The sequence below is a fragment of the Neovison vison genome, chromosome 7, assembly GCF_020171115.1.
Source record: "Neovison vison isolate M4711 chromosome 7, ASM_NN_V1, whole genome shotgun sequence".
Classification (NCBI taxonomy): domain Eukaryota; kingdom Metazoa; phylum Chordata; class Mammalia; order Carnivora; family Mustelidae; genus Neogale; species Neogale vison.
The window spans coordinates 145,496,586-145,518,806 of record NC_058097.1 but is presented as its reverse complement, the minus strand read 5'-3'; the positions used below and the strand labels follow the sequence as shown (position 1 = coordinate 145,518,806).

Here is a 22,221-nt window from a genome sequence, read left to right as displayed (position 1 = left end):
GGAAGCTGATAGGCAGGCCCTGGGAAAACCAAGCAGGAAAGCACAGTCAGAGGCAGAAAGAAACGAGGTCTGGGGGTCCCTTCTAGTTTCCACAATCCCCTGAGACCCACTTGTAATGTATAACAATCCTCTAGTATAAAACAGCCCTGGTGCCCGGGTGCACAAGGCTTTGTGGGGGCCTGCCCAGGCTGAGGGTGGCACAGGCCATGGACTGTATAGGTTTGTTCTAGGACCTGCCCTTCATCTCAGGTCCAGAATCCCCATCAGCGGGCTTGCATCTGAAGCCCGAGCAGGGCCAGGAGCCTGGAGAAACCTGGGCCCTAGCCAGTGAGGTCTGGGCCAGTGTGCTCCCCCCGGCCAGCTCTCAGGGTGACCGCCAGTGGCAGTCGGAGCTGCCACCAAGTTATACACTGCAGTCCCCCAGCTCCGACTCCTGCCCTGTCTGTCCACACAGACAAGCGGCTTCTGCTTCGGTTACCCAATTTTCATCATTTCAGTGGGCGTACGCCAGGCCCCTCATTGGCTTGGAGAGCTGCGGTCAGCCCCCCGCAGGGGGCAGCCTAGGATCCTGCACTCAGACCCTAATTCTGCCACAAAGACTGCTTCTGAGCACATTGCCGCCTCCACCCTCCCACTCTCCAACCCACCCCCCATGCTGTAGCCCCTCTCCTGGGTAGTGCCTCGGGGAGGAGCCTGCTGCCTCAGGTTCCCCATCCCAGAGCCTGGGGCTTCTGCATTCTAGACCCGGTCTACTGACCTGGAGGGCGGCGAGCCTTGTGATCTAGGTTCCTAAGTACACTCAGTCCTTCCACACCAGATACTTACCTGTATCTTACTTTCTGAAAACCCAACCCAGGCATCTGGGCGGAGACAAGAAAGCAGGCAGGGACCCAAGAGGGAGATGCCACCACTCCTGTGAGCTGTACTTTTTGCTCCCTGGGGTCTGACTTCACCCCACCAGGGTGGCCTGAGGACCCCCGGCTAACCCCCACTCACCAGGAAAGAACCGACCGCATCACTCATGGACTCGGCAGGCCGGCCTGCACTCTCGCCACTGCGCTGCGGGTACTCGTAGGACTCACAGGAAGACGCTAGAGAGAGGAAAGGAGACCCGTGTGCTAATACTTCCCCAGACCCTCGGCAGGGCTGCTCCGGGTCTCGCTGATAACACCGGCAGATAACCACTCTCCAACCCACGTGATAAGCTATTCCGTCCCATCATTCCTCAGTTCAAAAATTCCTCCCCGGCTCGGCGATCCAGCTGCGGTGTTGACGCCTAGAGAGGATCCCTCCTTAACGACTCCTTGCCTCAGCTACACCCCTCTGCTCCACCCGCTGCGGCATTCGACGCCTGCCCCGCTCCTCCCCGCCGTCGCTTCTATGAGGATTATAGGAATAATGATCCTGGACTAATTTACAGATGTTGGTTTTATTTCTCCAACTGGATGGGAGCTCTCTGAAGGGGAGGGACGGGTCTTCTGTGCGTCAGTATCATTTCAATTCCAAAGCACCAAGGTGATTGATCAGGTAGTCGATGGACTGAAAGAGGACTGAGCCAAGACTCAGAAGCCCAGGTCTGAGTCCCATCTCTGTCCCCGATGGACGCTGCAATCCTGAATATGTCTCCTGACTACCATAGGCCTCGTGTGAGATGGGGACACTGAGGCTTTCTCCCACCACACACTCAGGTCACTCCGTGACTTAGACAACAGGATGGACAGAAGCAGGCTTTGCAAGCTATGTGGCACGATACAAAATGAAAGGAATTAATATTACTGTACTTTTTTTGTCAAACAGAGGACACTTATTCAGGGTTGGAATATGCTCAGGGGAAATTAGTGACCATGAAATTTATACACTTAAAGTCCAGACTTTCCCCAAAGAGGTTCATATGTGGCTTAGAAAATATTCAGTAGCTCAAAATTTGTGTTAGTAGTCCACACAGGTTTGGCTGTGTCCTCTATATTTATTCGAACTGGTCCTCTATATTTATTTTTTTCCATCTTTGATTTATATTGAATCAAATACTGTGATTTGGTCTTCCAAACTCATAATAAGTTGTGTTGTGGTCAACCCAAACTGGTCCAGCTCCCTGAAGAGAAGAGGAACTGCTGAGGCAGGGTCAGCTATGCTCCTGCATGTCAGGCATCTGCCAATAGCCTCCGGGGCTGGAGGACCAGCCAGGAAGGGGTTTGGGTACAAGGTCCCTGAACCTGTGAGTATCAGTGCCCTGGGTGGGCCTTACATCTCCTCAGCAGGGATAACCAAGGACTGGAAAATTACTGAGAACTCCCAAGCCACCTCCCTCCCCACAGGGTCGCGGCTGGGGTTTTTACCAACCTCGGTGCAGTCGGCTGTTGTCCATGGCTGGGAGTGTGTTGCGCCTGGGGATGGTGGCCGCGGCAGAGATGGATCTGCTGCTTTCGCTGATTGGGGGTCTCTGCTGAGGGCTGCCCCATCGAGGTGTTTCTGCCTGGCTTGGTTTGGGAGGCCGGGGTGGGGGAGCGATGGCCGAGTCCCCGGGAGTGGCCACTGCCATGGCATTGTGGTTCTTGTCCAGCGTGAACGTCCTAGGGATCTGGTAGGCTGACAGCGGGGTGGCTGGCACGTCCATATTGTCCACGAGGAGGTCCCCGAACTCCCGACACAGGGTGTTGCTGGGCGTCTTGAAGGTGTATACGTCCTCGTTATCGGTCTCAGAGCCCGTGAGGCTGCCCTTGGTGTGGCCGTGGGAGGCGAGGCTCCGGGGGAGGTCGTAGGTACTGTCTCTGAACTCTGTATTGTGCCGGCTTGGCTTGGGGAGGCTATAGAAACCGTGGACTTGACCACTGACGCCGTTGACACAGTGTCCGTTGCCCTGGGCAAGCTTCTGTACGGCTGTGTCGCTCCTCATGAGAAATGAGGCCCTCGTGCCCTGAGAGAAGCTGGCACTCCTAAAGGAGAGAGAAGAAGGGAGGGACGGGGCAGGCTAGAGGAGCCAGGACTGCCCACTCCGGAGGGAAGCTGGCATGTTCAGAGCCCGAGCTGACCGTCTGGTGCACAGAACCAGGCCGAGGGACTGGCAGGCCCGAGGCGTATCATGGTTTACCAGCTGTGTGCCTTGGCATGAAGCACGTTCCCTTTCTGAGCTCTGGTTAATGCATTTGCAAAAATCGTGACTAAAAACACACGTGGAAGGTTGTTCAGATGTTAGACTCCAGTAGATCTAATGCTCAGGCATGTGATTGATGTTACCTTCATTCACCCCCCAAGATGGCTGAGGTTAGCAGATGTCCCTCTTACCCCTCACCCCTCCAAATAAACACGGCAGTGATACCACCCACCTGTTTGCATGGAAGGTAAAGGCTATGAGACGATGGAAAGAACCCTTAAACTGCTGTCACACGCTAGCAAACGTTTTACCCCAGTCTCTGTCTCCCCATAGTAAAACAAGTCTGCTAATGGCTGTGGAAGTTGTCAGTTATAAAGAACTGTTCAAATGCAAGCTATCAATTTATTTTCTAACAGGTATTATGGTCTGTTGAAAGGCATTCAGGGGGGAAATGGCTCTTTTCAGAAGACTAAAATTTTATAGGAAAAATGGTTTCCTGTTTGGGAACTACATTATAGATAGAAAAAGTGTTGAGGATTATAGTTTTAAAATGTAGGTTTTTGGGAAATAAGGCAAGGCTGAATGGTAAAAAAAGACCCAGGAGAGTGAAAGGATCTCTGTGAGCCCCACTCAGCCCCCATCCGAAGGCACGGCCTGGAGGGTCTCAGAGGCTCTCCAGGGTTCATCTGGCTCTGAAGCTCCAGGAGCCACTGACCTTATGAACGTGGTTTTCAGGCCGGATTCTGTGTCGTGTGCAGGTGGGTGCTGGGGGAAAGTGGAAGGTGAGGTTCTGAGCAAGTAGGGGTCCGGGTATGCTCTATACCCTCTCACGTTATGATTCCTCCTAGGATTTCATACAATCACTGTTCTAGGACAGTCCTTTAGAACAGTGATTCTCAGCCTTCTGGAAGCTCTAAGTTTCTTCAAGAATCTGATTCAAGGTTCTTGGCACTTTTTACCAGCATGTCTTGCATACATGCAAATTTGCACGCTACAGCTGGGGCGGGTGAGGCACTCAGAGCCCTCTGAGGCCAATCCGCTGGAAGTTTTGCCCTCTGCTAGCTCTTTAAGCTCCTGGGGAGCTTGTTATTTATGGATGTGGCCACCAGATGGTGATAGAAAATAGGGCCCAGTACTTTAGAAAGAGGAGAAACAGGTGTCTAGGCCAGGCTCTCTTGTAAACTGGCGTCCTTGACCACTGGGGAGTTCCATTTCACTCCCCAAACTTTCAGTGGCCCTCCTCTCTAGGCCTCTGTGTTCCTTCTCTTTCTCTTTTCCATTTCACACACACAGCCAAGCCCAACGCCACAGACTTGGATCATGGAACATCTAGCCCTTAGATAATGGGAGTGCTTGGAACAAAGGATGCGGGAGCCAATGGTAGCTATAAGACAGAGATCTGTTCATTTAACAAATGTTTACTGATGTCCTATTTCCCATGTGGGCTGGGCACAATGGATACACACATGCCTCTTACCCTGGGGGACACAGAGGTGGGAGGAGGGGACATGCATCCAAATCCCACCAACCAAGTGGGTGAGTACCCAGCTCTGGACAGAGTCATACGGACAACCCCCCACCCCCTGGTGGTGGTGCTACAGAATGTCAGGGGAGCCTTCTTCAAAGATCATACCTTTGAGTGAGTCTTGAAATTGGCCAGGCAAAAGGTAAGAGGAGGAGAAAGGTGTTCTAGTGAGAGGCACAAGGAACTAGAACAGCCTAGCAAGGGAAAGAAGTGCAGGCTGCTCGGGCTGCAGCAAGTATGTTTGGAGGCAGGGCTGCGGTGACAGTGCAGGGACCAGGCTGGAGCTGCTGGGAACAGGGGAGCCCCTGGAAGGTTTTAAGGCAGGGTGGGGAGAACACCACAGGTGTCCTGGAGTAACCTTAAACATTGTTCCATGCTTCACATAATTTTATTCGAACCTTAACCTGATTCAGGAATGAACTCATCTTCTTCCTGGCTCTCCCATCTTGGGAATGCACCTGTCACTCAAGCCAGAAACCCAGGAGTTACCCCCCCATTACAATTTTTCACTCAAGAACCCTATCCGTCCTACGGAATCCACCCCAGTTCATGTCCTCCTGGTTTTCCTTCCGCATAATGAAAGGGCTGGTAGCTAATCTCCTACCATCTGCCAGGACCCCTCAGACCCTCTCCATGTCCTCCAGACATTTACTTTCCTGACTTGTCAGCTTACACACTTCTAACACTGTGCCAGTGCCTTTAGGACTAAGTTGTATTCCAGCTCTAATTCACCTCTCCAATCTTCTTCTCTCTGTTCCCCTTCACTCTTGGATCCACTCAGTCCAACTTCTCTTGTTCCCTGTGGGCCCTGGGCAGTTAAGCCTCTGGGCATGGATGTGTCGTTCATGCTATCTCAAAGGCTTCCTACTGCTACCTAGCAAGCTCCTACCCCTATTTATCCCTCAAACTTGGCACAAATGGAAAAATTAAAAAAAAAAAAAAGATTTTACTTGAAAGAGAGAGAGAATGAGAATGAGTGGGGGGGAGGGGCAGAGGGAGAAGCAGACTCCCCACTGAGAAGGGAGCCTGACATGGGGCTTGATCCCAGGACCCTGAGATGGGGAACTGAGGTGCAGGCAGACAACGGACTGAGCCACCCAGGCTCCCTGGCCCAACTTTCTAAAGCTGTTTCTGACCCCATCCTCTAACTCCAGGCATAATCACTCACTCGCTCAACTTTGCTGGGAGCAGGTAGCAAGTGTTATCTGTTATGGACCACTAGTGCGGGTCTCCTCCACCAGACCGCCATTTCCTCCAGGAAGGGAACTGTATCTTAGCTCTGTTCTCTCCTCTGCACCCGGACTAGTGCTGTCCCATGGAGAATGAGGAATAAAGGCTCGTCGAATGGACGAGGAAGTTAACGTATAAATAAATGAATACATGAAGAAGTGTTGGTGCCACCATCCCATTTCCTGAGCTTGGCCAACACCCCGGTCAGTGGGCTGAAGCCCTTCCCCTTCAGAACCCACCAGCTCCCGTTCCGCAGGGCATCCCGCCCTGGAGCTCCAGGGCTACTCACTCAGCCCTGGACATGTTCCACCCGGTCTCTACTCCAGCCCTGGGCCTGGCTTATTCGCCTTCCCCAGAACGCTTCTTTGAGGAAGAATTTCATGCAAAGTGCCACAAAAGGCCTTTTGGCCCTACAGAAGGGTGCCAGGCCTCCTCCTCCTCTTCTCCAGTTCAGTTACTTCTCCCCCCTGCCACTGTGCACACGGGGCATCCTGCTGGACCCCCGCCAGCCTGGTGCTGCCCCAGCGGCTCGGGGTGGGTCTTACCACTTCCACCCAGCCCTGCACTCCAGGGAGCGCACCCCTGCCCCAGCCTGGGGCCCAGCGTGGGGGCCCCTGCTGCCGATGCGCGGGGAAGGGTGGGCCACCGCTTCAAGGACCAGGTGAGAGGAGTTACACAAGGGAAACATGCTTGAGGGAAGCTGCACACCCGGACAGAGAGATGGATGGCAACAGAACGGCCCCGTGCCAGCCCCTGGACTCTGCTCAAAGCCATTGCTATGGTGTGCCCCCTCTTTCGGCAGATCCTGAGGGGGGACTGTGGGTTTACTACTGTCATATAAACTTTCTGTGAGGCCTCTGTCACCCTGAGGTCCTGAGCTGATTTCCTGGGACAAACACTGGGAAGCGATGGATTTCTAGAGGCTTCCTTGCAGGGCTGTGGGCTGACAGAGGGCTCCTGGAGGGAGCACGGTACTGGGTCGGGCACGTCCCCCACAAGACCATTCTGAGTCCCCCTCACAGTTCTGAGGATTGCTGTGACCCTCGCCTACCACACCAGAAAAACCGCGAATGGTCGAGCTGTGCAGGTAGATGCCGGAACAGGTGTGTGCGGGAGCTCTCCGGCGGTAGAGGCAGGGCTGAGAGAGCGCACTCGGATCAGCCCGCAGCTCCCACCTCTGCTCCCATGCCTGCTGCTGCTGGGGGGCGAGTCCGTCACCTCTGCTGCCTCTCCAGGCTTCACACCGCTCCCCTATCTTTTAGCAATGGTCTCCTAGCTTTCCTCACCACTTAATTTTGCAACAGTTCTTTGGTATTTTTCCATAAAATTTCACGAACCACAGGACACCATGATTTCACTGTTTTCCATCCTACTCCTAGTACCCTCATGATCAGGAGCCCAGTCTCACTTTTAATAGGTATGTTCCCATGTAAAGAAAGCGAGTGCACACATGGTCATAAGTAAATTCACCACCACTTCGTTCTGTAACCGTCACTGGGGAGTTGAAGAGGTCATGGGGACCCTCCTTCTGCATTTAACTCATCCCACATGATCCTTCCCACGAGGGAAGAAAACTCATAAAATGCTGTCTCACAGTCTCTAAGAGGTGAGGAGATCTTGGCATCTCAAACCCTTCCGGCAGCAAGTTCGAGCCGGCCTTCTCACTGCGGTTACAGAGCAAAGTTATAGAGATGAAACAATGGAAACGAAAAGTCGTATATTCCCTGCTTTTGGTCAAAGCCACTGAGTGAATGAGTCAGAGGTCTTAGTTAGAAACGATTAATCAAAGGTAAGTTCTCCACCGCCGCGTCTCATTTTACTTTTCACCCTTGGTGAACACTGCGGCAGGGTCTGTGATGCATTCGGTCTGGAATCCCATCACTTCCAACTTGTACATCCCCCACCTCTCCACCCTTCCCCAGAGTCATGGCTTTCTGAGGCTTGTGCCTCACCACACTGTATCACCTGCTACAGATGGAAGAGCCTCCTGGAAACAGGAAAAGAGAAGGTCTAGAGTCTGTAATGAGGCCTTAAAGGCTGGAGGGCAAAAATAAATCCAGGGAAGACAGACAAAACAAAACAAAAGAAAACAAAACAAAATCCACTTGTCTTGATGGTGTCAGTTCAAAACTAACCTCGGTGATAGTTACTACTTTTGTTCAAAAAGATTTTATTAATTTATTTGACAGAGAGAGACAGTGAGAGAGGGAACCCAAGCAGGGGGAGTGGGAGAGGGAGAAGCAGGCTTCCCGCTGAGCAGGGAGCCCGACACTGGGCTCAAGACCAGGACACGGGAATCATAACCTGTGCTGAAGGCACATCCAGGTGCCCCATTAAGTTACTACTTTGAGGAGTCACTTATTTTTGCTCAGTGGAAGAGCTAAATTTTGAGAACTGAAGTCATTTTAGCGAATGCACATCTGGTACCTGAAGAAAGAATAATGGCTAAAACTGTAGTAAAAGATACATAATTCGTAAGGTACTTAATTTATTGTACAGGATGTCAGGTTCCCCCATAAATGAAAGAAGGAATAGAAAAAGGCTGGTTATGATTAGCCTCAGTAGATATCCTTTCGCTGTAGTAATCCAAACAGACATACTATGTCTATGCTAGGCAGAGATGAATGAGCTGGTTCTTTCTCCCAAGTCCCCACTCGGAAGGAACCCTTTGAGGGGTGCCTGGCTGGCTCAGTCAGTGGAGCAACTCTTGATCTCAGGGTTGTGAGCTCGAGTCGAGTGGAGATTACTTAAAATTAAAAAAAAAAAAAAAAAAAAAAAGATGTAACCCTATGACGTTATTCCAGAGATCAAATGAGGTAACTAATGTGAGTGCACTTTGTAAACTGTAAAGCATTATTTCTTTTTTCGAGAGCACCTAGTATGTAATGTGAATATCAGAAGCAGGACAGCAGTGTATCTGTCAACATTCGGCATTGGCGGTCTTTTTTCTTTTACTCACTTCTGTGGACATGAAGCAAAACTGCTTGGAGGCAAAAAAAAAAAACCTGCTTGGAGGTTTTAACTGACTTTTCCCTGGCAATTCAGCATCTTTTCCTGTGCCATTTCTGTATCTTTTTTTAGTGAAGCATCTATTCAAATCTTTTGCCCATTAAAAAAAAAAATGAGTTGTCTTAAGTTGTAATAATGCTTTATATTTCCTAGAAATAAATCCTTTGTCAGATATATTTGTTTTGAGTATTTTTTCATATTTTGTGCCTTGGCATTTTGTGGGGTCTTTCGAAGAAGAAAAGTTTGTTTTTTTTTTTAAAGATTTTATTTATTTATTTGAGAGAGAGAGACAGTGAGAGAGAGCATGAGCGAGGAGAAGGTCAGAGAGCGAAGCAGACTCCCCATGGAGCTGGGAGCCTGATGTGGGACTCGATCCCTGGACTCCAGGATCATGACCTGAGCCGAAGGCAGTCATCCAACCAACTGAGCCACCCAGGCGTCCCAGAAGAAAAGTTTTGATTTTGATTCAACTACTTCATCAATTTAGTTTCTTTTAGGATTCCCCTTTTTGTATCCTATGATGAAAATCTTTGCTTATATCAAGAACACAGAGATATTTTTTTTCTGGAAATTTCATACTATCAGATTTTACATTTAGGTCTTTGATGCATTTAACTTTTGAGTAGTATGGTATCAATGAGGTTTTATTTATTTATTTTTAAAATTCCTAAATGGACCTCCGGCTGTTCCAGCACCATTTGTTGAAGACTTTCATTTCCCTGTTGGCACCTTTGTCAACACGTGTGTGCACACTAGCGTGCGCGCACACACACAAGCACGGTTCACTCTTCTGTTCTAGGCACTCTATATTTGTACCTTTTCATCAATATAACACAGTCTTGAAGAAGACAAAAATTTGTTTGTTTTGCAAGTCTTGAAATCAGGTAGTATAAATCCTCTAACTTTGTTAAGTTCTTTTAAAAATCATTTTGTTTGGAATTTCCTATCAACTTTAGAGTTAGCTTATCAATTTCTATGAAAACCTTCACTGGGATTTTTCCTTGGACTGCACTGGGGCGTTAGATCAATTTGGGAAGAGGAGCCATTTAATAACACTGGGTCTTCCAATTCACAGCTATAGTGTATCACTCTCCTATTTAGTGCTTTAATTTCCCTCAGCAGTGTTTGATTTCAGTGACGAGGTCTTGCATATCTTTTTCATCCCTAAGTAGTCCATGATTTTTGGTACTATTATATAAGAATTTTTTTAAAAGTTTCATTTTCCAAGTGTTTTCTGCTAGTATGTAAAAATTATTTTGTACCTAATAATTCTTTACCCTGTGACCTTGCTAAATTCACTTCTTCATTCTGGTAGCTGTTTTCTAGATTCTTTAGAATTTTTATATAAACAATGAAGTTCCCTACAAACAGAGACATTGTTACATCTTCCTTTCTCATCTTTGTGCCTTTCACACTTTTTGTCTCCTTATTAGACAGGCTAAAATCTCTAGTACGATGTTGAACAGAAGTGGTAAGAGCAGGTATTCTGTCCTTATCCCCAGTATTATGAGAATATGCTTAATATTTCTCTGTTAGGTGAGATATTAGCTGTAGGTTATCCTTAGAAGTCTCCTATTAATCTGAAGAAGTTCTCCTCTCCAGTTCGTTAAGAACATTTTTACGAAGAGGCGTTGAGTTTTGATGAATGCTTTATCTGCATCTACTAAGGTGATGATTATATTATTTTTCTCCTTATTCTCTCTTTTTAAAAAAGAGATATGGGGGGGAGACAGACAGAGAGAGAGAGAGAGAGAGAGAGAGGAGGGGGAGGGGCAGAGAGAGAGGGAGAAAGAGAATCTAAAGTCGCTCCATGCGTATCACAGAGCCCAACCCCAGGCTTGATCTCACAATCCTGAGATCATGACCTTGTCTGAATTCAAGAGAAGGATGCTTGACTGATTGAGCCACCCAGGCACCCCTCCCCTTACTCTCTTGATGTAATGAATCACACTGGTTGGTTTCTTAATGTAAAATCAACTTTGCATTCCTGGGATGAACACTACTTTATCATGAACTATTATCCCTAATGATGTATATACACAATTATATTCCCTAATACATTCAAAGTATCCCTAATACATACACATATACAAACACATTAAATATGTATTTTTAAGTTGGATTTGATTACTTTTTTTTGGGGGGGGTAAAAGAAAGGATTTCTGCATCTATATCCACAGGGAATGTTGCCTTCTGATTTTCTTTCCTCTAATCTTTTTCAGGTTTAGGTAGTAGAGTTATTCTGGTCTCAAAAAAAAAAAAAAAAAAGATTTGTAAAAGGACTTCTCTCATGTTTCCTAAAAGAATATGGGTAATATTTGTGTTGCCCCATCTGATAGAATTCACCAGTAGAACCACCCAGGTCTGGTTTTCTAGGTATTTACCCAAGAGAAATAAAGCAAATGTCTGCACCAAGATTTGTTAGTGACTGTTTATGTACAAATGCATTTTAATTTTTAATAACTGAAAGTGGAAACAATCCAAGTGCCCATCAAACACAGGAATGGGCAAATAAATTGTGATATAAAGGTAAACTGAATTACTACTCAGCAATAAAAAGGAACAACTAATGATACATGTAAAAACATGGACGAGTCCCAAAAGCATTATGTTGCCTGAAAAAAATAAGGAAAAATAGTAAACACCGTAGGATTCCATTCAAGTAAAATTCTAGAAGATGATAACTAATGTAGTGACAGAAATATCCTCAGTGTTCCCTGAGGAATGAGGTAGAGGGAAGCATGGATTACCAAGGGGCACAAGGAAACTTTATATGTATTGACATGGACTGTATTTCAATTACCCCTCAAAAATTGGGGGAAAAAAGTTAAGTAAAAGTGTGGGGTAGGGGAGATGGGGGGGATGCTAGAACTGAAAATTCAATTAAAAAATCATCCAAAATGAGCACAGAGAGGAAATAATATTTTTAAAACTGAGTACTATCAGTGTCATATGAGTCAGTCTCAAGCGGTCTCACGTGAAGAACAGAAGGAAAGTGGAGACGGAATGGGGCAGGAGAAAACTTGAAGAAGAAATACTGGTAGAAATTCTGCTGTACTGGATCAAAAAGAACAATAAATAGAATCAGAAAGTGAAAAATACACCTAGGAATATCATAGTCAAACTGCTGAAAAACAAAAAAAGTCAGCAAATAGAAGTCCAAACAGTCTAAATAATTTTGCAAATAAAGAACAAAGTGAAAGGTCTCAGACTTCCTGGTTTCAAAACTTATCATCACAAAGCTACAGTAATTAAATGTGTGGTATTGACACAAAGATAGACATAGAAGCCAATGGAATAGAATATAGAGCCCAGAAATAACCTTGAATTAATGATTTTCAGCACAGATGCTCAGCCCATTCGATGGGGGAAACAACAATCTTTTCAGCAAATGGTACTGGGAAAATTGGATCTCCATGTGCACAAAATGAAGTTAGATCCTTATATCATATATAAAAAATTAACAAAAAAACATGTCAAAGACCTAAACATAAGAGTTAAAACTATAAACTCTGAGAAGAAAACACAGGAGGAAATCTTCCTGACAGTGGGTTTGGGAAATAAATAAATAAATAAATTAATTAATTAATTAATTCATATGACACCAAAAGCACACACAACAAAAGTAAAAAGAGATACATTGGATCGCATCAAAATATAAAACTGTGCATCAGCAGAGTGAAAGGCAAACTATAGAATGGGGAAATCTCTCTAAATAAAATATCTGGGAAGGTCTTAATATCCAAATTATATAAAGAACTACTACCCAACAACAACCGACCAACCAGATTAAAAAAAAAGTAGGGGAGGGGGCAGAGGCCTACATAGACATTTCTCCAAAGATATACAAATAGCCAACAAACACATGAAAAGATGCTGAACATCACTAATCATTACGGAAATGTAAATAACCCACAGTGTGGGGCGCCCAGGTGGCTCAGTCAGTTAAGCGTCCAACTCCTGATTTCTGCTCAAGTCATGATCTCAGGGTTGTGAGAAGAAGCCCCATGTCTGACTGTACTGGGTGTGGAGCCTGCTTGGGATTCTCTCTCCCCCTCTGCTCATCCCCCACTTCTAAAAAAAAAACCCCAACCAACCAAACCCCAACCAAACAAACAAAAATCCGAAAAACTCCTCCCAAACCACAGTGAGATACCACCTCATAGCCATTAGGATAGCACTAACAAAAAATACCAAACGCTGGCCAGGATGTCAAGAAACTCACCGTTGTGCATGGTTGTAAAATGGCACAGCCACCATGAAAAACAGTACGGCAGTTTCTCAAAAGATTGAAAATAGAATGACCAGAGTACCTGGCAATTCTACTTCTGGGTATATACCCCAAATAACTGAAAGCTGACTCCTTGAAGAGTATGTGCACACCCAGGTTCGCAGCGGCATTATTCACAAAAACCAACAGCTGGAAACCACCAAGGTTATCTACTGATGGATGAAACAAACAAAATGTGGCATAAGCAGGCCATGAGGCAGGATTCGGCTGTAAAAAGGAAGGATGTTCTGACACGTGCTCTAACACGGATGAACCTTACAGACAGTAACCTAAGTGAAAACGCCACTTGCACAAAGGCAAGGTCTGTCTGGCTCCACTTATATGAGTTACCTAGAGAAGTCAAATTCATGCAGATGGTAGAAAGGAAGGTGTTGGGAAGTAGGGGAATGGGGAAACGGGGAATTTTTAATGGGTGGGAGTTTCAGTTTGGCAAGATGAAAAGAGTTCATAACAACGTGAAAGTACTTAACACTAACTGACTTGTACACTTAAAGATAGCTCAGAGGATAAATTTTATGTTATTTCACCAAAAAATTTTTTTAAAGAGGAAAAAAAAAACATTTAGAAGAAGAAAGCTACATTACATATAGGATTCTAACAATAAAAATAATAGCTCACCTCTCAACAGAAACAATAAAGGGCCGAGGATTATAGAATGACATCCTATAAAATGCCAAAAGAAAATAAAACCATCATTCCAGAATTTTATATCCAGCAAGATACCTCCCCAAAATGAAGGTTAGGTACACCTGGGTGGCATGGGTGGTTAAGCAACTGACTCTTTGTTTCTGCTCAGGTCGTGAGATCGAGTTCTGGGTTGGGCTCTGTGCTCAGTGGGGAATCTGCTTGAGACTCTCTGTCCCTCTCCCTCTGCCCGTGTCCCCCAGTGCATGTTCACTCTCTCTCAAATAAATAAATCTTTAAAAAAATGAAGGTGAAATACAGATATTTCCAGATAAATGAAAACTGGGAAAACATGTCACAAGGGGACTCATATGGTAAAAAATGATAAAGGGAGCTCGTCACACTGAAGAGGAAACCAGGTGAAAACCCCACTAGGCAATGTTTAATATTTGCTTTCAATAGTCACATATTATAATGAACTGAGGCAGGAAAATTATGCAGATATTTACTACTTCTGCTGCTCTTCCCTCATTCCTGAAGGTTTGAGTTCCCTTCTGGTACTATTTTCCTTCAGTGTGAAGAACTTCCTTATCACTTCTTTAAATCAGATCTCTTGGAAATTTTCTTGTTTCCCTCTCATTTGGAAAGCTCTTGATTTTGTTTTCATTCCTAAAGGATAATTCTTCAGGATAAAACTTACGGGTTTTTCTTTTCTTTCCATTCATTTTTATGAAATATTGTTATAATACAGTCTTTTACATTTACATTTAAATTTAAAAATTTAAGATTGGAAGATGTTGCTTCCAACATCTAGGTTGTGTTGGGGTTGGCATCTGTGCTTTCCCTTGAGAACTGGCTACATTTTGAGGATTTTGGATTATATAGCTTTAGTATTGTGCTATTACATTGTGTAGATTCTGGGTTCTGTTATAATCCTCTGGAGAACATCGAGGTTTCCGTTTTGCCGGCGATCACTGTGGTTAGATCCAAGCTGCAAGTCCCGTTTCTCCTCCAGTGTGTGGCGGGTGCACACCTCAGCTCAGCTCACAGGGCCCTTGTTACACTGGTCAGGTATGTCCCACATGTGTGCAGTTCACAGTGAACCTGAGACTAATGTGGTTTCAGACCCAGAAGTAGGAAATCCCTTCTCCAGCTCTCTTCACTCTGGGTACTCCACTCCCTTCCAGCTCCCAAAGGCCTCCTTTTCTGGTTCCTCGACCAAGAAAGATGGGGTTTCTATCACATTTTCAGCTGTCTGCCCTGACGTGCTGCTAAGTGAGTGGGCCCCACTTCGGGGAAATTCCACAAGATACAGCAGATTCACCTCTATATGTTGTTGTCTCCTTCCCTTTGTAAGTTGCCTCCCTTTATTTTTATAGAATCAAAACAATTACAGGGCAATTGTATTTTGTCCATAGTATCTACCTGTGATCAGTGGGAAGGGCAGCCTGGAGTGGGCTTCTGCCACCATGCATGGGCTGGCACTCCCCAGTGACTTTTTAGATTCTCTCTCTCCTAATTTTCACTGTCTCTTCACTATATATACAACCCCACCCTTAATACCACAGATTAAAGCAATCAACACACTTGATGACTTTCCATGCTGTTAGCACCATTTTTTTGGGTGGGGGGGGGAGAGAGAGAAAGTGAGGGAATGCAGCATAAGCAGGGGAGGGGCAAAGGGAGAGGGAGAGAGAATCCACACTCAGCATGGAGACCGAAGCAGGGCTCGATCTTACGACACCGAGATCACAATCTGAGCTGAAATCAAGATGGGATACTCAACCGACTGAGCCTCCTGGGCGCCCCCTCTCCTAGCTCCTTTTAAGAGTTAAATCTCTCTTTTTTTTTTAAAAGATTTTATTTATTTATTTGACAGACAGAGATCACAAGTAGGCAGAGAGGCAGGCAGAGAGAGGAGGAAGCAGGCTCCCCGCTGAGCAGAGAGCCCGATGCGGGGCTCGATCCCAGGACCCCGAGATCATGACCTGAGCCGAAGGCAGAGGCTTTAACCCACTGAGCCACCCAGGCGCCCAAAAAAAAAAAAAAAAAAAAAAAAAAAAAAGAGTTAAATCTCTTTCAGTTTCTGCCTACTTCGATTGCTCTTCAGTGCCTTCACACAGTTGTTTTTTAATATTGTGTCCAGAGTTTATAACTGTTAGAGTATGTTTAGTATCATGCAAACCATTCCAGTACTTCCAGAAATTATATGGTGTTTCTGGACCAAAGAAAGCTTCCTTCCCACCCTCCATTATGCAGGAATTCTGTTAATGTTGTTTGAACTTATTTTTCCCCCAAATCTCCAAGATCCTGCTCATCCCTCTCCTGCACCCACACCCACACAAGTGAAAGCAAAGACACACAGAAAAGCACAGCTTGGTCAGGGCCCCACACTAAAGCTGCTTCCCCAACTGCAGATCAGTTCTGTCTCCCCTGCTACGTTCTCTCTCTATAACACAGATCTGTTCACATGCAGTTTATGTACCTACTACATGCCCTTGGTCCTGTCTTCAAAGTGCAGTAATATATTAGTATAACTATCCATACTACAAAGCAGAGAGTTCCAAACGCTGTGTGAGAGAGAGAATAAAAAGCAGCTGTGGGAATTCAGAGACATGGATTTCAGGCAAGTTAACAGAAGTTTTACCAATGAGGAGGGGGTGCAGACAGTGGGCCCCAACTGCTAATTCAAGCAGAGACATTGTCATAGCTCTTCTCTGCTGCTCTTACAGTGTCATGGGGGTGGAGGTGGTGGTAGCTGTTATGATTACATAAAGCCTTCTACTTGATGCATGATCTGCAGATGAGCTCTGGAATTTAGCAGGAAGGCAGGATCTCAGGACCCACTGCAGGCCTACTGAATCAGAATCCGCGTGTTAACCAGATCCCGAGAGATTTCCTATGCATTTTGAGGGCGAGAGGCATTTATAGAAAGTACGCTTTCCAGAGAATGATGAGTTTAAGAACTCACCTTCTCTACTCTGAGCCGGGACACAAGAAGTAGAGGGGGGCGGTGCCCAAGAAGCACAAATGCTCCTACGCCCCTACATACTGAGGATGGGCTCCTGCCACTGTGCTCAGCAGGAAGCCTTAGAAGGAGTTATTTCCATTCTGCAGATCAGGAAACAGAAACTCAAAGAGGTTCAGTAAGTGGCCCAAGATCACAAAGAAAGTGGCAGGACCTGAATTTGGAGCCATATCTGATGGACTCCAGAGCCTGTAAACGATTTTAGTCTCCAAGTGTGGGCAGGCACTTGGGCTGAAAGCGTCAGCGTGTTTACGGTGCTGCCACGAACCCCTTCGGTGATCTGGGCTCTACCTGTCTACACTGATGGAGTCTGAACTAGTGAAAGTTCACGAACAAATGAATCCCGTGGCGTCAGGAAAATGGGTATTTGCGGCAACCTTAAGACAGAGTGCTGGGAGCGTGTATTGTGTGAGGTCCCAGAAGGAGGGTAACATGGCCTGGAGACGAGCAGCCCTGGGTTCCAGTCCTGCCTCTGTCATGCGTTAGCAGGAGCCTCATTTTTTTCATCTATGAAATGGGTAGAAATGATCTCTACTGGCTCTCAGTGCATTTGGGTTCGAGTAAGGTTCTGCTTGAGAATGTTCTATAGTGTGATACACTAATACAGTCGGTTCTCTAATTGCCTTAGTTTTCAAAACACAAGTTAGATATTTCTAAATTAACTGAGAAACACATTTGTCATCTGCTGGCCATGCTAGGAATTGGGAACTGGCTCTGGCAAAGCCCATCACCTCCGTGCTTTCATTCACCCTAACAAGGGGAATAAAAGGTAGTAAAAATACATACAGGCTCCACATCTGTGAGAGCTAGTGGTGTTAGAACTACAGAGATTGTTATTCTAGAGCAGAGAGTCTTTGCTCTAGAACTTTCCGTGGTGATGAAATGTTTCCTTATCTGTGCTGTCTGCTAGGGTAGCCACTAGCCACATGTGGCAGCTGAGTGCTTGAAATGTGGCCAGTGCAACTGAGGAACTTCATTTTAAGTTTTATCTCATTTGAACCCATTCAGATTTAAATAGCCATGTGTGTATAGTTTACTACCACACAGACCAGTGCAGCTTTAGAGCAAAAGTGAGAGATGGATATTTCTATATGGTGAGACTTTAGAGCTATCCTCTTATTGCCAACAAGCAAATGGAATGGTTTGTTTGTTTGTTTTTTTCCAATTCTGAAACTCTAGCCCCTAGTGTGTTTCTTCCCTCAGATTAAACAGAACATTTTTGTAGTGTGATTTTTGATAATGGGAGGTTCCTCTGGAATCTAATTATCACTATAGAGCAACATAGCGGATGCCAGGACAATGTGAGGGTTCCCTCAGCAAAAGAGTGATGCTTTGCTAATAAATATGTCTGTTTGCCTGAGAAGAGAAAATATTTTACTCCCTTGTCTTGAAAATTCAAAGCAGTAGGACTGCAAGCCCTGGGTCCTGTGCTTGGGCGTCCAGTCCCACCCCCCCAGGCCCCGTGCTCACGGCGGTCTCCTACCTGGCGTTCTCAGCCCTCCGGCTGATGCACTGGTGCAAGTAGAGATACTCCTGAGGCGCGCTGGTAGACAAGGCGGGCTGCATGTGGTTGGACACCGGGGTTTCAAAGGTGAACAGGGTGGGCTGGCTGGAGTGCGACGGGGCTGAGGACTTCCGTTCCCGGAGAAGGTGCTGACTGGAGCTGCTGAGCTCAGCTGGAGAGGAGCGGGGGCCGTGACTGGCGGAGGAGAGGTTTCTCAGGGAGTCTGAGGAACAAAAGAAGAAGCTCTGTGACTGAAAAGGGAAAGAAAGGTGTCCTCATCCCAAAGTGGGCTGTCGGAGGAGGCAAAGATATTAAGAGCAGAGGCGGGCGCCTGGGTGGCTCAGTGGGTTAAGCCGCTGCCTTTGGCTCAGGTCATGATCTCGGGGTCCCGGGATCGAGTCCCACGTCGGGCCCTCTGCTCAGCAGGGAGTCTGCTTCCCTCTCTCTCTGCCTGCCTCTCTGCCTACTTGTGATATCTCTCTGTCAAATAAATAAATAAAATCTTTAAAAAAAAAAAAAAGGGACGCCTGGGTGGCTCAGTTGGTTGGACGACTACCTCCGGCTCAGGGCGTGATCCTGGAGTCCCGGGATCGAGTCCCACATCAGGCTCCCAGCTCCATGGGGAGTCTGCTTTGCTCTCTGACCTTCTCCTCGCTCATGCTCTCTCTCACTGTCTCTCTCTCTCAAATAAATAAATAAAATCTTTAAAAAAAAAAAAAAGAGCAGAGGCAATGATCCAGCAGCAGCCTTCTTTCCCCCTCACACACCTGCTCCTTCTCTGCCTCCAGCAGAGGAGGGCTGTGGCCTCCTGGTGGAAAAGGAGATGCCCTGTCCCTCAGGGCTGCTCCTGGAGTTGCCTGGAGGCTGCTCCCTGTCACAACCTTGAGGGTGTTCGGCTCCCAGGAGGTGTGGCTGCCCAGGGTGCACAGAGTGAGTGTGACTCTGGCCCTCACACCCTTGGGGCAGTAAGTGCCACTGCTTTCCTCCTCTCTGGAGGCTCCTGCCGTCATCACCTCCATCAAAGTGAAGACCGGCTTTGTTAGATGAGCTTGGCTTCCTGAAGACTGGACTGTGCCTTACTACATTAGTGATAAAAGCACAAATGTAGTTGGAGCAGACAGTCCCATAAGACTGGTCCCAGCTCCTCCTGCCTGTCCTTCCAAGCCTTCTTGAGGACAACAATGGTCCCCATTCCCCAACTCTTGTGCCTGCTGCTCTGAGTTGATTGGTCTTTTTCCCCTTAACTCTCATTTTAAACTCCCCCTGTGCTGTGCTAGAAAAGAAGCAGGGTATTAAAGTCAGATCCTAGCTGAGAGAGCTACCCACCCCTCAAGCCAAGGGCATTACTCATTTGGCTGCTTCTCCAAGGCTCGTCCTAGTTCCTGAGCCTGACACACAAGGCCTTTGACAGTCTCACCTACTTCCTGCTTTTCTCCTCCCGGACCCGAGGCATTCGGAAGCTTCATCAGTCCCCAGGCACACCAGCCCCTTTTATGATTCATATGGGCTTCTGCTGTTCCTTCCGCCTGGATTTCACTTCTCCTCTACTGGCACTCGTACGCAGACTTTAAGACCCTACACGGATATCATATTCTCTCTGAAACCTTCCTGGACGCAGTCCTTTTTTGGCTGCCAATAGCACTTGGCCCGTGCTTCATTATATCCACTGTCCTTCTGCCTCCTTGCCTAGCCCATGAGTCTCTAAGACAGCAACTGATGTGGTTATGCCTACAGTCCCAGGATTTACCCAATCAAGTCCAGGCACACAGAGAGTTCTTCGTCTGCGTTTGAAGAAGCAAATATATTCATTTGGCATACAATAATTCCACAGTGAAACTTCTTGTTCAAGAGAAATAAAGGTTTAAAGATGTAATTTCTGGCGATGTGACAGCTGGTGGGGTGTGATGGCTCAGTGCTGGTGGTGGTGGCTTGCTAGGGCTATTCCAGTCTTTTCTGAGGGGACACACTTTGTTTCTACTCCCTGTTATCTGACCTATTTTAGGAGCCTCCTCATGGCCCCAGGCAGGATCACCAGCTCATTAGTGCTCTATCGGATTAATTACTTTCCAGGCTTCACTGATGCTACGGAGAACCACTTCTGCCAGCGTCCAGCAGAGAAAGCCATGGGCCTCTGGGGAAACACTGTTCCATCGACAGCTATATTGACCTCCGCAACGAATTCCCATTACAGGTCTTGTAGTGAACTGGATGTTTGTTAACAGAATCAATGGCTTCATTACTCCATTAGATTTGCAAGACGAACTCTCTAATGGCAGAGGGGGGAGGTTTACGCTCAGCGATAGGGTAGCCATGGCGTCAGGGGCGAACAGAGCTGCTGCTTGAGAAGTCACAGGGAGGGCACAAAGAGAAAGCCTCAGGGGGCACTTCTACCTTTCCTGTGGTCTTTTTGGACCCCTCTACCCCTTCAGTGGGGGCCTTTTTCAGGGTTCCACCCCAGACCCTCCTATAGCTTTGTTCTCTCAGGAGACTCCCCTGGGGTAGTCTTCTCCAGCCAGGTGATGACGACTCTCAGAAATCAGGCTTTAGCTCAGTTCTCTATCCAGGGCTCTCGTCTTATCACCCTCTGCCTGCTGGGCACCTCCATTCAGGTGTCCCACCTGCAGGTCAAGCTCCACGGTCCTCCTCCTGTGTTCTCCCTTCCCGTGAAGTACATCAACGTCACCATCCAGTTGGTTCGGAGCCAGAAACCTAGGCATTATCTAGGAGTCTGCTTCTCAACAACCACACCATGTTGTTATGTCAGTGCCTGCCTTCAGATTCTTCAGTGGATCCCTGTTACCCTCAGGATGTCTACGGAGCTCTCTCTTCTTAAAACCATTGTCCTGCTTATTTCCTCAACCTTGTTTCTGACCAGTCCTTCTTGTGTTTCAAACAGAGTTTTAGGAAGACAGTAACTGTTTTCTCTTGTCACTCCATACATTCGGCTGTAAACTCAGTGAGGGCAGGTTCTATCTCTTCTTACACAGTTTCATCCCTGGCATCAAGCCTAGCGTGTGACCCAACTCCATAAATACACGCTGATTAATTTTAAAAAGTGAAGTACATAGCATGAGGTCATGCTCGTTCCATACCACTCACTGATTCCTCACTGCTTTCAGCATTAAGTCCTGGTTCCCAAGTCCAACAAGAAAGGCCATTCTGTCACAATCTACTTATCTCGCCTGTCACCCCATACATCCCACGTGCCCCCTGCACATGCTTTGGGTTGTGGGTCTGTATAAAAGAGGAGTGACCTATTCTCACAGCCGGGGCCTGTGACCTAGACTCTTTACTTGCAGAGCTGGAGAAATCATTTCACCTCTCTGAGTCTCGGTTTCCTTATTTACAAGTTAACAGAGGATGGTCACAAGGATGAAATGCATAAAGAGTCGAGACAATTTGGCATGATATAAGTCCTCAAAATGTGTACTGGGCATTTCTGTAATCCTGGTACCTAAAATAGTCTCAGCTTACTGTGGGTAATGAATATATAGTTGCTGAATGAATAAAGAATTTTCACTAGCACCAAACCAAATATGCTTGTTTCTGCTAATAAGATGAATAGGGGTTATACTGAGTTGGGCTCACTCGGAATTCCATTCTATCAAGATAAACAATGTCCATGAAATCAGTCAGCTCCATAATGATCTGCAGTTTCAGAAAAATTCTTTCAAAGCTGTTTTGGTGCTAAACCTTGCCAAAATCTCACTTCTCCTTGCTACTTTAAAAAATTCTTTAGGGTCTATACTGGATTGAACAGGGTCCCCCAAAACCCATGTCTACATGGAACCTCAGAATGTGACCTTGTTCGAAAATAGGGTCTTTCCAGATCTAATTAGTTAACATGAGGTCATAAGGATTAGGGCAGGTGCTAATTCACTGATGGATATACTTGTAAGAAGAGCAAACAGAGACAGAG

The 22,221-nt window shown here is 46.6% G+C and overlaps 1 protein-coding gene across 3 annotated transcripts in view; it reads right to left on the bottom strand.

The window, feature by feature from the left end:
- Positions 1-22,221, bottom strand: part of GAB2 (GRB2 associated binding protein 2) — a 191,441-nt gene that overhangs the window by 7,658 nt on the left and 161,562 nt on the right. For 2 of the 3 annotated variants that reach the window (XM_044258444.1, XM_044258446.1), the window contains exons 3-6: positions 18,282-18,525; positions 13,765-13,809; positions 2,341-2,933; positions 997-1,091 (exon numbers count right to left, since the gene is read on the bottom strand). In XM_044258444.1, the coding sequence (XP_044114379.1) occupies positions 997-1,091; positions 2,341-2,933; positions 13,765-13,809; positions 18,282-18,525 (977 nt within the window). The remainder of the gene's footprint in view (positions 1-996; positions 1,092-2,340; positions 2,934-13,764; positions 13,810-18,281; positions 18,526-22,221) is intronic. The other variant, XM_044258445.1, reaches the window with a different exon arrangement.